General features: G+C 35.3%; 1 protein-coding gene across 2 annotated transcripts in view; it reads right to left on the bottom strand.

Moving 5' to 3' along the window:
- Positions 1 to 2,554: 2,554 nt before the first annotated feature.
- Positions 2,555 to 15,000, bottom strand: part of LOC113823081 (nonsense-mediated mRNA decay factor SMG8) — a 13,877-nt gene continuing 1,431 nt past the window's right edge. For both annotated transcript variants that reach the window (XM_027375695.2, XM_027375696.2), the window contains exons 2-19: positions 14,568 to 14,635; positions 13,845 to 14,004; positions 13,048 to 13,170; positions 12,480 to 12,631; positions 12,149 to 12,316; positions 11,455 to 11,580; positions 11,173 to 11,297; positions 10,517 to 10,747; positions 10,257 to 10,357; positions 10,021 to 10,113; positions 7,701 to 7,841; positions 7,388 to 7,578; positions 6,931 to 7,133; positions 6,508 to 6,762; positions 5,864 to 6,007; positions 4,771 to 4,926; positions 4,231 to 4,411; positions 2,555 to 3,067 (exon numbers count right to left, since the gene is read on the bottom strand). In XM_027375695.2, the coding sequence (XP_027231496.1) occupies positions 2,755 to 3,067; positions 4,231 to 4,411; positions 4,771 to 4,926; positions 5,864 to 6,007; positions 6,508 to 6,762; positions 6,931 to 7,133; positions 7,388 to 7,578; positions 7,701 to 7,841; positions 10,021 to 10,113; positions 10,257 to 10,357; positions 10,517 to 10,747; positions 11,173 to 11,297; positions 11,455 to 11,580; positions 12,149 to 12,316; positions 12,480 to 12,631; positions 13,048 to 13,170; positions 13,845 to 14,004; positions 14,568 to 14,635 (2,931 nt within the window). In that variant the 3' untranslated portion in view covers positions 2,555 to 2,754. The remainder of the gene's footprint in view (positions 3,068 to 4,230; positions 4,412 to 4,770; positions 4,927 to 5,863; positions 6,008 to 6,507; positions 6,763 to 6,930; positions 7,134 to 7,387; positions 7,579 to 7,700; positions 7,842 to 10,020; positions 10,114 to 10,256; positions 10,358 to 10,516; positions 10,748 to 11,172; positions 11,298 to 11,454; positions 11,581 to 12,148; positions 12,317 to 12,479; positions 12,632 to 13,047; positions 13,171 to 13,844; positions 14,005 to 14,567; positions 14,636 to 15,000) is intronic.

Here is a 15,000-nt window from a genome sequence, read left to right as displayed (position 1 = left end):
TGTAGCCAATGTGTTGTGCCTTTTGTTCGCTCCAATATCTTGTAGAAGCAGAACAATGTCTCGTGAGCCACATCAGTCAGCTAGCCTCAATATCTTGTGTGATCACAACCCTTTCCTACCCCTTTTTTCTGATAAACTGTGAATTTTGAAGTAATAGATTATACTCTTGTTTCTGTGGCTGATTTTTAATGGTACTTTTTTCTCGGAAATGTTTTACATTAGAGATCTTTTTAAAAACTAGAGAACAGAAAAATAATCTTCAAACCTCTCTATACTGAAAAGAAAATGGAAATGTGGAAAAAAGGGCTTTGTTGATAGGGCAACATATGGCTGTTTTGTTTTGTTTTTAATTCAAAAAGAAGTACAAAGCTATACATATAAATACTCAAATACCTTTTTAAATTGTTTAAATTATATATTATATATGTTATATCTTGTGTGTGTATGCATATTACATATATATATATATATATATATATATATATATATATATATATATATATATATATATATATATATATATATATGTATACGTATACGTATATGTATGTATATATGTATACGTATACGTATATGTATGTATATATGTATATGTATATGTATATATGTGTATGTATATGTATATGTATATATACACACACACATACACATATATGTATGTATGTATACAATAATTTATGTAATTGATAAGAAATATAATATATAATTAAACCCACCTACAATGTATATGCAGCTCAAAAAGACACACGGAACATAGAGTTGGAACAAGATTCAGTAAAAGAATGGAGGAAAGAATATTCCTTGTTATTAAAAATATATATAAATAGAGAGAGAAATTAAAAAGACATGAATAGTACACAAAGACACTGTCTACGGCTCATGGTAGGCATAGTATTTTTCTACTAAAGTATGGACTTATAGCTTGATAATGGTTTTTATGAGAAGGGAATGGAAAATGTTCATAGGAATTAATTTTCCTTTTATATGAATTTTCCTTTTATATAAGTAATGAGAAAGTGAAGTCAAAACATGTTTGGAAAGTTTTCAGGAGAGAATAGACTCAGTTTGATAATGTGCAATAATTATTAAAAGCGTTGGTAAAGATTGTGGAGTATTGGTGGTAGTAAGGTAGTATGTGTGTAAACTAATTTAAAGCCCATCAAAATGGCCCTTCTTACTACATTTTTTTCTTTTCTTTTAAGAAAAACATTAGAGCCTGTTTAGGATACCTCAAGCTTTAGACAAATTTTGTTGTAACTGTATTTTCCTTTTAACAAGTGACATTTTTTAATCTGAAGTAAGAAAGAGAAACAGTGATTCAAAGCTCTCAGTTTTAAATAATAAAGACAGTTTTATCATAGATCAGGAGTCTTCACTGTGGGCAGCAACACCCACTTTTTTCTATAAGTGATTGATGTTTTTTTTTTCTTCTTCCTAACAAAAACTGTCATAAAATTTAGTGAGTGGCATATTGTAATCTCTTTAAATTATGTCAAAGAGGGTGATGACTAAAAGAAAGAAAAAAAAGTTGAATACCCTTGTTTTTATCAAAGGCTAGAAAGAATGTTAAAAATTAATTTTATTTTTTTTTTATTTATTTTTTTTTTTTGTTCCTGTGATTCCATCAGTTAACATATTTAAAGAATATGAAAAAGAGAATTATGGACTAATTTCAATGTTTCTGTTATATGCATAGTTCTATAGATGTTTAATATAATTACAGTGCTACGTTTCAGATCAAAGCAAAAGTAACTGCATTTACATACAACAGTGTAGGTAACATTGTATGAGTTAACTTCACCCAGAGTTTTCAACTGCAGGTACAGTAAATCAGATCACAATTACTTAAACTTTCAAATCCCTCAGTGTAATAGTAGCAGTGATGGTCCAAACTTAACCCTTAAGATAGAATGTTAAGCTTTAAACTCCAACATAAGTCTGTCTTTCTATTGTGTTCTCTTGACAAACTGGTGGTAGTAACGAAATAGGCCTTTTAATGCAAAATTCTAAAATTTCTTTTATGTTTGTTACCAAAGTATGAATTTTAGCACTGCTGAATTACTGAATCTAATATGATACCATGTGTTGAGAATGATGAAGTAAGTGGAAGAACCATACTAATTGCCTGTTAAAAATTCAATAAAAAAATGAACAAATAAAATACATATAAGGATTGTTAACAAGTTAGAATAATCTGAACCGTCTACCTTCTATGTCACTGTGGGCATCGTGGGCAAACATTCCCGCCATCAATCATATCTTTGGCAGGTCCAAGCTCTCAGTCCAACAACATGGCTGTATCTTCGGTCCTAATGACAGTACAGTACTCAACTGCTCATGTTTTAGTCAGTAGAAATATATTCTTTACTTTTTCTCACAAGTGTGTTTTTCTCCCACCTTCCCCTAAATTATAAAAATACTCAAGGAAAATTGATTGTGAGTATTATGAAACCAGAAGTCATCTTTCTTTGAGTCTGCCATTTCCTCCTCCTCCTCCTTTTCCTTGCTGCAGGTCTTGTTTCTATTACGAGGTACTGTTAAATGATGGTAACTGTGGGTATGAAAAATTTATATTGCTACATTTCACAATGCAAAACCAATGTAAATATATGAGATGTAATAACAATTAAGTTGTTTACTTTGTTGATTTTATTGAAACCTTATCCTAACATCACATCAAGAAAAAGTCAATACTAGTGTGATCAACAGTATATAACAGAGCTAATTCAAAACATTTAGAGCAAAAACAAATGTTCATCTCTCAAGTGTTACTTGAGAAATTCCATAACAGCCTTTTAGTAGTCTTGCGAAAGATGGAGGAGTTGGTTGTCGAGGGTCAGGAGGATAGTGAGGACCTTGCTCGCCAACATACACATAAGGCAATCGCAAAACCCAGTAAGCTGAGGCTGAGAGTTTGACTGGGAGCGAGTTGCAAGGCTGGGGAATATATCTTGGGCAAGGATCTGGCCCTGGCTGCACTTGAGGGTTTAGTGTGACATTGACTGGTGCTTTGGGAGTTACTACATGAAGCCTCATTAGCTGTCCATTCACAATGCCTCCAGAACGGCTGTTAAAGAAATATGAGAGAGTATACATCAGTAAAGAGAAAAAAAAAAACAGTTAAATAATTCTACTTTGGGCATCCAACATATCAAAACATCAGTTTAGATATGTTAGATATACCACAGGCTGGGTGAAGCCAAATTGCCATCATGAGCAAAGGCCAGGGTGACAGAAAAGACCTGCCATAAGTGCACAAACCTCTTGGATTGTGATTTGACTCCTTTGGCACTTAGAAGGGGGCTTTAGCATTATTCCCATTGATAAATAAATGTGGAATATAACATGTGTAAGCAGTGACTGAAAGAGCACCAGCTCTAGGGAGGACGCCATTTCCATGCTGCGCACCATATTCCTAGCTGCTGTGACTGGCGGTGCAGGTTGTATTACGCAAAATTGAAAAATAGGAAAATGAGATACATGACAAATAACCAAATGTTCCATTTTTTTTTTTTCCTTGCACCGAGTTATTTACTACAAAGAGATAATATGGAGTATGTGCGGTCTTGTCACCGCTCATGGGTATTTGTGCGCACCCAGCCTTTGCACCACATACCCAGCAAGTTGGCTACTTACATAACCCACTGCCCATGTTTTAGGCACCATGATTTCCGTGACACAACCAGATCCAACGGGTTAATCTATTAAAATGATCATGGAGAAATATTATCCCTAATAAATAGCTTGACAGAAAGGGCTGCCTATGGAAAATGCAAGCAATTTTGGTGCATATCTTACCTTCCTAGAGCATTAAATTTCAGAAATTTTGAGTTAAATTTAAGTACAATTATAGATATCAACTATGTCATACAAACTGACTAACATCTGAGCAATTTAAATGAATTAATGAAAAAAGGATAATTGATATAAGTATGAATACAGTATTTTTAAGTTGACAATGATAGTTTTTTATGAAGACCATGAAGCTCATTTGAAGACGTACTTATGTAAAATTTAAGGGAATAACTTGATGGATCTGATCAAAGCATACTAAATTTTTTATAGGAAATCCACATCTTTTATAGTAATATTTAATTCAGCTTGATGTACAGGTAAGTGGAAATTTTTCTTACTGCCAAGACCTAATAAATAGGCTGTTTTATAAATCATGAATTATTCTTTCTCTCTCTCTCTCTCTCTCTCTATCTAATAACTATTATAAAAACATACCTGCAGGGACATGGGAAGTAGAGTGGCATATCAGCATTTGCAATCTTGGTGGCATTGTCTTTTACAAGCCCTGATGGGGAAGCCTTTAAATGTCGGTCTGGAGTTGCCATCATAAATCGGTGCCCTCTGACACACTCATATTCAACACCAAGGAAGATCTTGACACTGAACTCGTGTATATCTGAAATTATATTTTGGTCGAATTAAGTGGTACATTAACCATAATCATATCTGAAAGGCTGAATTAGTTTATATATATAATTTTATGCAATTATGTTGAGTATTTTTATAAATTTACTCGTAGCATTTTCCTTTCTTTTTTGTGATTTGATGGTCATAAAATTGTGTATACACCCATCTCATAATTAACTATACAACACAACCAAGCAAGTACAACCTATATAAAAAAAATATATTCCTAATTTAATATACATGGGATTGAAATCAAAATTACTATAAACTTTAAGTTCAAAATGTTTTTAAATTATTCAGATAGAGAAATAAACTGATTTGAAAAAAAAGTCATAATGCAATGCTTACCACCAACTCTGTTCTTTTTATTTTTGAGCAAAAGGGCTTTCTTGCCAAGAGTGTCTGCTATGGCTGGCCACTTGTTCCGGTCTTCAATTTTTACTGTCACATCCCAAGGTAATAAGAAATTGGTGCCTGGCAAAAATCCTGGCTGATCACATATACCTGGAACAAAAATTTTATTTTAAATTTCTATGCCATCATGAAAGTTAATTTATTGCACTAATTCCTCTATACCGGTAATATATGATAATTTTTATTTTTTTATTTTATTTATTTTTATTTTTATTTATTTTTTTATTTTTTTGAATGAACCAAAACTGAGCTACATTCACAATATAGATATTTCCATAATAATTTTCTATGGTCAATCAGCTGACCATTTCCAATAGAATACAAGTAAAGTAGAAAAAATAACATAATATACCATGTTTTGTTGGTACTGTCAACCAGAAAAAATAGGAAGATTAACATTTTAAGTATACATTATTTTACCTCTAGTTCAATTAATATCTAGATAGTCGAATAAAATAGAGATATAAACATACATGTAGCCAATACTACCGAAATTAGCAGACAAACAGACTAGCTATAAATCATCTGAGTTATGTAATCATGAACTAACCACTTACACTTGAAGGGCAATGTCCTCAGCACATTGTTCATCCATCCACACCAAAATCTTTGTTCCCTATAAATTTAAAATCCAAATTGTTCTTTTATACCTCCCAATAGCATGTAAATAATTAGCCTAATTAATGACCTGTATTTACCCTTTGCCTCCAGATGACATGTATGTCATTCCATGCCAAATATGGCCATCTCACTGGGAACACATGTCATCATGCCACCATTATCTCAATCCAATCATAGTCTAACTTTTGTGGGACTTTTGGCCACAAAAATTACACAAAAGTCTCATTATTTCAAATGAAGTACAAATCAGGACTATCAATTACATATGGCATAACTTAAACATCGCATACACTGCCATGTTTACATGTAGCCTGGTAGTTTAGGTCTTTCAGTGTTTTAGCTGACCCAGAGGTACTGGGTTAATGAAACAGACATCACACAGTAGCTAAAGTGCTATTTTACTAACCTGCATTGTGTGAGTAAAGAGAGGAGGGTCCCAAACAGCAGAGTGACCATGAAGACCAACGAGGAAGTAAACCTGCTGGTGAGTTGGTGTGAAGCATTCCTGGCAAGTACTCTGTTGTTGAGGCCTGTCGAATTATTCCCCGGTCTGAAGATAATACAAGTACATATTATCGCCGAGTATTTCTAGATCAATAAAAAATGCTTGTTAATTCAACTATTAAAACCCTGTGGCAAGACTTTCATACTGAAAATTTTCTTCTACAAATGAAAGTGTGTAACCCTCCCCTTCCTGCACTTCATATCTGAGATATGAGTTTCAAAGTAACGCAGTGTTACTGTCTGTGTAGTTGTGTTTTCCTTTTCTGTTACTTTATATTTGACTCTATCTAGCAACCACCTAAATTAGCAAAGATTTTTTTTTCACTTGAAACTGAAACAACAGATATGTATTATTTCAAGCTAACCTTGAGAAAACTGAATTTCAAGGCAAATATTATTTCTATTTTTACGGAGTGCTATTATATCCCATCTTATACATTGACTGTAATGTCAGACAATAATCATATGCTAGAATCAGCAACTAAAGAGTAAGATTCAACATAATTTTTGTTGACCTCATCCTAATGATGCAAAAACTAATCTTACCTTTAGTGATGGTTTTGGTGTCATCTTTGGTGAGGGTAATCACTACTTGTGAGCCAATATGTGCTGGATCGCCTGTCATGCGAGCTGCTGCTGTGCCTGTAGTACTGTTCATGCTCCCGCTCAGACCTGTTCCCACCAGGCTCAACCCTGGGGTGTGAGGGGTCTCTGAGTCTTGCTGTTCCCGGGACTCTCGCTTGACTGTGGAGATTGTATCAGCCTCTATCTCTTCACTTTCAGAGCCATTCACATTTGCAGCTACAAAAAATAAACCATAATTAGAATATCAAGCTCAGATTTATTGACAGCATCATGTTCTCTCAGACACTATGTGATAACTATGTTCAACAACTTTCTGATACCTTTTAAAACACATAAAAAAAAAAATAATGCCATCATTTCTTAGTTCTAGTCCTTACTATGCACCTTTTGCATCAATAACACTTGATTTAAATGTTGGAAAAGAAATTGTATCCAGGCGGCTGCAACAAGTTTCTGATAACTGTTCATAAAATGTGTAGTTTGCTGCCTTAGTAGAAAACGGATCCTCACGTTGGCCCTGTCTCCGCCCACAGTTACAAAAGCTGACATACCCAATGCCGGAGCTGTGACTCATCACAGGTACAGAGCTAAGAAATGTGAAAGAAAACATTACATCTCTGATTAAAAAGAGTACAAATACATTTGAATGTTATACCTCTAAAAGAAGTACTTTAAAAACAATGAACCAGTCGTCATTCATAATATGATACATATAAAAACTTTATATCCTTGAGGACTAAGAGCAGTTCCACCAAAAACCTTGCATCATCCTCCCACCCACCCACACACACACAAATCTTTACTACTGTTATTCATATGTAACCATTCAGTTCACCATTACCTGTCATCTTCTGAATCAGAAGGTGTCTTGTGTCTTGGATGCTTACAAGTGTTGCCAGTAAGTGACAGTGTCTCACACCCCATACGACCATCCTGCCAAATCCTCTCGCAAGCCTCCTCCAGTTGGGCCACATACTCATCATACATTGGCCCTCTTGCTTGGGCACCTAACACTCTCAGAGCCAATTCAAGCTGGAATATTGTTACAGTGTGTTAGGAGACCAATATTTAAAGCAATAACAATGACAATACCAATGAGTAAACATGAAACTGAAAGATGAAAGAAACCAAGAATATATACAATTCTTACAAACCTTTTCCTGATGATGAAGCTGGGTGTAGTGGGGGGGAAGACCATCCTTGTAAGCCGAAATGGCAATTGGCAAAACCTTGGCACATCGAGCATCACTAAATCTGACTTCTGTCTCCACCAGATTTTGAAGACTATTTAAAACCTAAAAAGTAAATTTTTGTTTTACTGAAAGTAAGTTTTCTTTTACTAACAAAAAATATTAATCACATTAAACAAATTCAACCATCTTCATTCTTTGATTTATATATACTAGAATTCATACTTGTTTCTGTGTACAATTCAACCAATCTCTTTCTAATGATTCAGGCCCTGAAAAGCCCCCCCCCTAAAAAAAAAAAATAATAAATAAATAAATTTCCATCCAACTGAACCGAAAACAAGGGGGCCGGCCACAGGGCTATATATTAACAACTTTCATACCGTAAAACCACAAACCATGATCAGAGACCTACTTAAGTTCACTTTTTCTCAGCAACCACAAGGAGTTGGGGGGGGAGTTCTTGGGTGTGTTAAAAAGGTCTCAAGGTCCTGCATGGCTTAGGCTATGTGGCATTCTGATAAGGGGCCCCTATAAGGGGTCAGAACACAAAAACACCCTAACATGACATGAAAATCCAGACCCCTTGAATACACCCCTAAACAACAGCAAGGGTTACAGAGGTGATCCAGGGTGCTATGGAAAGCTCTCACAGAGTAAATGAGAACGGATAAGGTTTAAGTACACATATACCCCTTATAGACTCTTTAACCACCCCTAAACAATGGAATGGGTTAGGGAGATGATCGAGGGTGCTGTGGAAGGGTATGATAGAGTAGAGGCGATTGGGCACAGTTTGAGATCTTGCATTCCCTTTAATTTAGTGGGCATAGGCACATGTGTCACCTTTTCTGGGTGCGCCTCTAAACTGCATTTTGTGCATGATAAACCATAAACCATAACCAGAGACCTACTTCAGTTCACTTTTTCTCAGCAACCACAAGGAGTTGGGGGGGGGGGGGGGAGTTCTTAGGCGCATTAGAAAGGTTTCGAGATCCTGCGTGGCTTAGGCTATGTGGTGTTCCGATAAGGGGTCCCTATAAGGAGTCAGAACACGAAAACACCCTAAAATACTGCTTAACCCAGTAACGACGGGTGTCCCACATATGAGACACCCGAAAATATAAACATTGCTGAGCGTCCTGCCAGTGTGACACTGTATTGGCACTTGCGCTCTGACCCAGCAGCAGGCACGCGTGGGCAGAGTCCGGTCCAGCCCCACGCACCGATTTTGCAGCCGCCAGGAAACTTTTATTTTCGGCTTCAAAATATTCCGGCAGTAATGGGTTAAATATTGAAGCAACAGTACATGGTTGCAGGTTTATTTAGGATGCTATGGAAACCTATCACAGAGTAAATTACTAAATTAGACTGGGTACGGTATGAAAATTTTCATACCTCTTATAGACCCATTATAGACCCCTTTACTACACCCCTAAACAAGGGCAAGGGTTACAGAGGTGATCCAGGGTGCTATGGAAAGCTATCACAGAGTAAATGAGAATGGATATGGTTTGAGCACTCGTATAACCCTTATAGACACCTTAAACACCCCTAAGCAATGGTAGGGTTACAGAGGTGACCGAGGGTGCTATGGAAATCCATGGCAGAGTAGAGGGGATTGGGCAGGGCACGGTTTGAGATCTTGCATTCCATTTAAATATAGAGGCGGCGCCTCTAAACTGCATTTTGAGCGTGATAATAAAAAAAGGAAAAAATAAGGAAGACAGTGTGAAGCATTTCTTATGATACATATAAAAAAGAATGGTTACAACATTCAAAAGCCTATTATGAATCTCTTAATATTCTTGGAAAAATTGGCAAGCAACAATCAAATTATTTAACCCAGTGGCCACAGATGGTATGACTTGTGTATACACAGGAGACGTTTTCTCTAGTGCTTAGTCACCATAGAATCAATTATCAGTCCAATCTCTCTCACCTGTTTTCACTGATTTCAAAAAATATATATATCATTTTTATTCTTATTAGCATTCTAATAATAATTAATAATCAAGGAATGGGAAAATCAGGCACAGAAACTTGTGCCTACTAACTCCTTGGAGGTTGAGCACTTGTGGAGCAATAAAACAAACAAACAAATGCACACACACACGTGCACGCGTACACACACACAAACACACACACACACACGAAAATGTGGAGGATAATCCAGTCCATAAATTCACAGCTTATCAGTTATGATACTAGCTACTATTGATGCACATACTATTTTTTTCCTTCAGCTAAAATAGAAAGTAGATAAGTAATGTTTAAACTTTACCTGTTTTGCTTTTGTGTCTTTCTCTGAGGGGTCACAACAGAAGAACTTGTACACTTTGTTTACAGCTTCAAACCATATGCCAGCATGTGGGACCTAAGTTAGAAAAGATTGCAATATATTTTTTGAGGATATTTCTTATTCCTAAGCTATTGGCATTTCCTTTTTAACAAAAATAATATACATATTTTAGCACATCTGGCAGTGACAAATTATTGCTGGTGCTATGGAATACTAACATAGAAGAAGACAGGGCCAGAATGTCTTCCAACATTATCATCAAAGCCCTTCCCTAATGCTTGGTCAATGTGCTGCTGAAGAAACACATTAAAGCTGTGCTCTGAAAGGAATTTAGTTATTACTTTTTGAAATGGTGTTTGGAGATGGACTACAACAACCCATGGACATTTCATTTCTTTTCACTTAGGAAGTGCCTGACTTCATATTCAACTCATGGGATACAATAACAATTTCATAACTGTGTCATGGGAATACAAACCAAGATTTCTCTTTCGCTCTGTTGCAACCCCAGACAAAATTGATGCACTGAGAGAGTCAGCAGCTGAAGTGTCTGAAGAGGCTGAACAGGCCAGGGATGTATCCCAAGCACTTGATGCACCTGAAATGCCCCCCCAGGTACCAGTTCCTCTGCTTCCTCCTTTTTCTGAGGAGGAGGTTTTGTTGCTAGATCCAATAGTCAGTTGGCTTAATTCACTGCTTAAGTTAGAGTCTGCAAAAATAAAAATGAGAATATAAATCATGTGACAGTAAAGAATGATGGCCATTTTTGGATATACTATAAATCAGGGATGGGCAAACTTTTTGGCTCAGGAGCCACACTGACTTTTAAAATTTGACAGACAGGTCTGTCCAGCTCCAGATGCATACATATACAGCTTTATATTTCCTGTCTATCATCTTTCTGATTCCCATTCTCATAAACAAAAATAAAAAACAGATGGAAAAACATCCACTCAATTGCTTTGGCCATTTGTCATAATTATGATATGTTTTTATTTGTACAATTCTATACTCATCTTTGGCGTGCTGGATTAAAAGGACCAATGGGCCGGAAATGGCCCAAAGGCTGTAGTTTGTCTACCACTGCTATAAATGATACTTTTAAAATATTCCACAGCAAGATGGAGCACACACCTGATGCAGAGCACAGGTTATGAAGAGTGTCATTAATCAAGGAAGCAGCTGGCACTTCCTCCTGCCCTTCCTCCATGATGTATACATATGCTTGGTTGTTTGGAAGAGCAAACAGAGAATTTGCACTGATAAAAAAAAAAAAGTATCTGATTAGATTACTCAACAGTAAACCATATACAGGTAGTACACATATACAATACATATATTGACAAATACACTGTCTCTATACAAATACGCTGTCTCTGTAAGTTTCACTCTGTAACAGAATTAACATATATATACCTGATGTTGGTTATGACTCTGCTTTTACGAAGGAGACGGTATATTTGATCTTCTAGAGCAAGTTCCAGGTTTCGAAGAGGGCTTGGTGGGGTGGAGGTTCTGTATGACCTGTGGCCTCCCATAGACCTGAGCAAAAGGAACACAGCATATTATTTCCCATTAATATATAGGAATTAGAATAAATATATAAAAAAATAAAAAATATATATTATGCTCTAAAATTAATAAAATTAAATAAAAAGCTAAACACATTTTTTTCTATGCAAAGATTTTCAATATGCTTTATATTTCTTTTATTCATGTTCTACAGTATTTCTTTCCCATTCATTTGATAGAAGGTAGCAAATTATGGCTGTAGACAAAACAAATTGAATGCAAATAATTGACAGTAATGCAGAAGCCATCAGCTAGAAAGGTTTATTTTTTCCATCAATTTAATTTCTATTGAACATTTTCTATTTCATGAAAAATCTACTTCTAAGTGATGAAAAACACAAATCATATAAATACAATGATAATAAAAACGAGTGATCATAAAATATATACAAAAAAAGAAATACTGAAATCTCTCTTTCATCAAACATGTCTCCTGTGAGTAACCAATATAAAAAGAACTTGGACTGCAACAGAATATATTCCAAGTATATCCAGACTTAGACTACATAAAAATATAGTTCAAGTATATCTAGCCTACCTGTGAACAGCAGAGTTGTCCTGTCCAGAACGAATCTGTGCTGGCAAGAGGTGTGACGAGAATATGAAGAGAACCCGGGGTGCACAGAGTCGACCAAATGAGACCCAGTCCTTGCTGATTCCTGGCACAAGCCTTAGGGTTTCTGCTATGTAATTCTGGGCTTTGGACCTGATAACAGACAAATATTAAATACCATAAGAAAATAAACAATACCCTAATAAAAGTTATCACTACATACCCTCTGAATACAAAAAACAATGAGGCTGCACACTCATATGATACAAACAGTGATGGAAAGGCCATAAAGTTATTAAAGAAGACGAAAACATACCTGATTGCATCTAGGGTACGGAAGAGGTGAATGTAACTAATATCAAAGACATGTGTTGGATGGCACAGAAGGAGCAAATGAGAGACAGAAAACAGCACCAGCAGACTTCGTGCATAGGCCAGCTTTAGGCTGGACCAGGCCATCAGGAATCCCTGTTTCATTGAATAAAGTAAAATTTAATTTTAGTATTTTACATGATCATCCTGCAGTAAACTAAATCATTATAAGTAAAAAAAGATATTTCATGAAACATATGACTAAATGGCAGTTATAATTCGCAGTCATTTCTTGACTGCCCAAATTCCTCTAATTCCAGCATATTTCCAGAGTAAAATATTAATAAATTTTCAATATTTTGCAACCTAATAAAGTTCATGTGATGTTTATGAAAGCAAAAATGGCCTTTCAGGAATACTGAAGGCAGGGTTTGAGAGAATGTGGCCAACAAATTAGTCCTGCAGATATCACTCAGCCCAAATATCTTGAAAGAATATTGCACCTACTAGCAAGATATTAATTCCTTAATATATAACTTCTCACTAAAAAATAAATCAAACATGAGCAGTACCTTTTCCTGGAGTTGCTGATGCATGGTTTCTAAGGCGCTAATGAGAGCTGCCGTGTCATATGCACCAGTCAGGTGAAGATATATGGCTCGACGGTCAGGATCATAGTACCCTTCCACTCCGGTCTGAGTTACAAATGACAAACAAAGGTATGTTTCATTATCTGTGCAGAATCTCCAAGAGTGAGTGACGGAAAATATAAATAACTGGTATCCATTTTATGTGATCTGATTCTCTGGTTAAATATATCATGGTAATGGTTCACCTTATGAAAAAGAAATATTATATGACTGTTATGTATCATATAGGTGAATTATGGACCCTTAAAAAAAAAGAAGAAGAAGAAGAAGAAGAAGAAGAAGAAGAAGAAGAAGAAGAAGAAGAAGAAGAAGAAGAAGAAGAAGAAGAAGAAGAAGAAGAAGAAGAAGAAGAAGAAGAAGAAGAAGAAGAAGAAGAAGAAGAAAGAAGAAGAGAGAAGGCGAATAAGAAGAAGAAAGAAGAAGAGAGAAGGCGAATAAGAAGAAGAAAGAAGAAGAGAGAAGGCGAATAAGAAGAAGAAAGAAGAAGAGAGAAGGCGAATAAGAAGAAGAAAGAAGAAGAAAGAAGAAGAAGAGGAAGAAGAAAAAGAAGAAAAAGAAGAAAAAGAAGAAAAAGAAGTTGAAGAAACAATGATAAGAAAATGAAATATATTGACTGATTGTCAGTGAGAGCCATTAATTATAAATCATTCCTTTCTATGAAAATATGAAAAAAGTAACCCACCACCTATCTACAACAGAGCTACAAAGGCAGCACATACCATTGTCTCTTCATCAATAGCAATGGGATGCGTCATGTCCCTCTGAAAGATCTTCCTTCCCACCATCAGCTCCAGGGCTGCGGCTTTGCATCCTCCAGAATCTAAGCCACTCTTGCCAAACACAGCTACGACCACCACACGCTGTTTTGCTGTGGAGTCCCTGGAATAGAAAAATAAACGGGTATTTAAGTTATAAGAATTATAATACTCGTATCTTGATGTTTTCACCTAACCCAATGTCAATGGGAAAATGTTACATTCATTTTAATATTGTTTTGTTAAATGTTTTTGCATATAGATGGCTCTGCCAGTGCTTAGCCACAAAGGAGTCAATCAGTAAATCTTGTGACCTCTCCTTTCCTTGAAATGGCAGGAAAATACTTTTTATACAAATGCTATCAATATTGACACTGTTATTTTTGTTATAAACATTACAATTACTATATTGTTATTGACATTACTACCAGTAATATCAAATACTACAAAATTTTATCATAAATCAAGGAAAAGGGTAAACAGGTGAGACAGGTAGTTTTGTAACAGGCTCATTGATAATTTAGTACTTGTGGAGCCATCTACATGTAAAAACAACCTAATTACACACACAGTAGGCATGGCATCTACACATATGCCATCCCCGGTAGCATGTGTTTAATATACAAATAAAACAACAAAAACAACAACATCAACACATTGAACTAAATACAGGACTGAAATACTTACTGGGGAGTCCATGTTGTAGGGAGAGTAAAATGCCCTTTGTGTGGAATAATGTCATCTCCTAGTGTCATCTGAAATAATAACAGCAATAACAGATAAATAAAAAAATCTGCCTAAACAAAACCTTCATTTAAACTTCCCCTTTCGTGCTGTCTCAAATAAGTCTTGTCTAAATCCCTAAAATTTTATTCAAAATATTTGAGGCGTTCTTAGGAAATTACTCCAAAATTACTGCCTCTTTGTAACATTTTTAATATTTTAACTTACATAATGATGATAACTTCAATAACATTAACAGATATTGATTTGATCCTCACAATCAGAATTGTAAAGAACATATATATTTTGGTTTTAATTATGCTCTATTTGAATAACAGTAACAATAAATAATCAAATTATTAGATCTAAATTAATGACAGAATTTCTTGTTAGATAT

This window comes from Penaeus vannamei, chromosome 19 (genome assembly GCF_042767895.1).
Source record: "Penaeus vannamei isolate JL-2024 chromosome 19, ASM4276789v1, whole genome shotgun sequence".
NCBI classification, from domain to species: Eukaryota; Metazoa; Arthropoda; class Malacostraca; order Decapoda; family Penaeidae; genus Penaeus; species Penaeus vannamei.
Note: the sequence above shows the minus strand (reverse complement) of the source record. Positions and strands in the feature narration are given on the sequence as shown.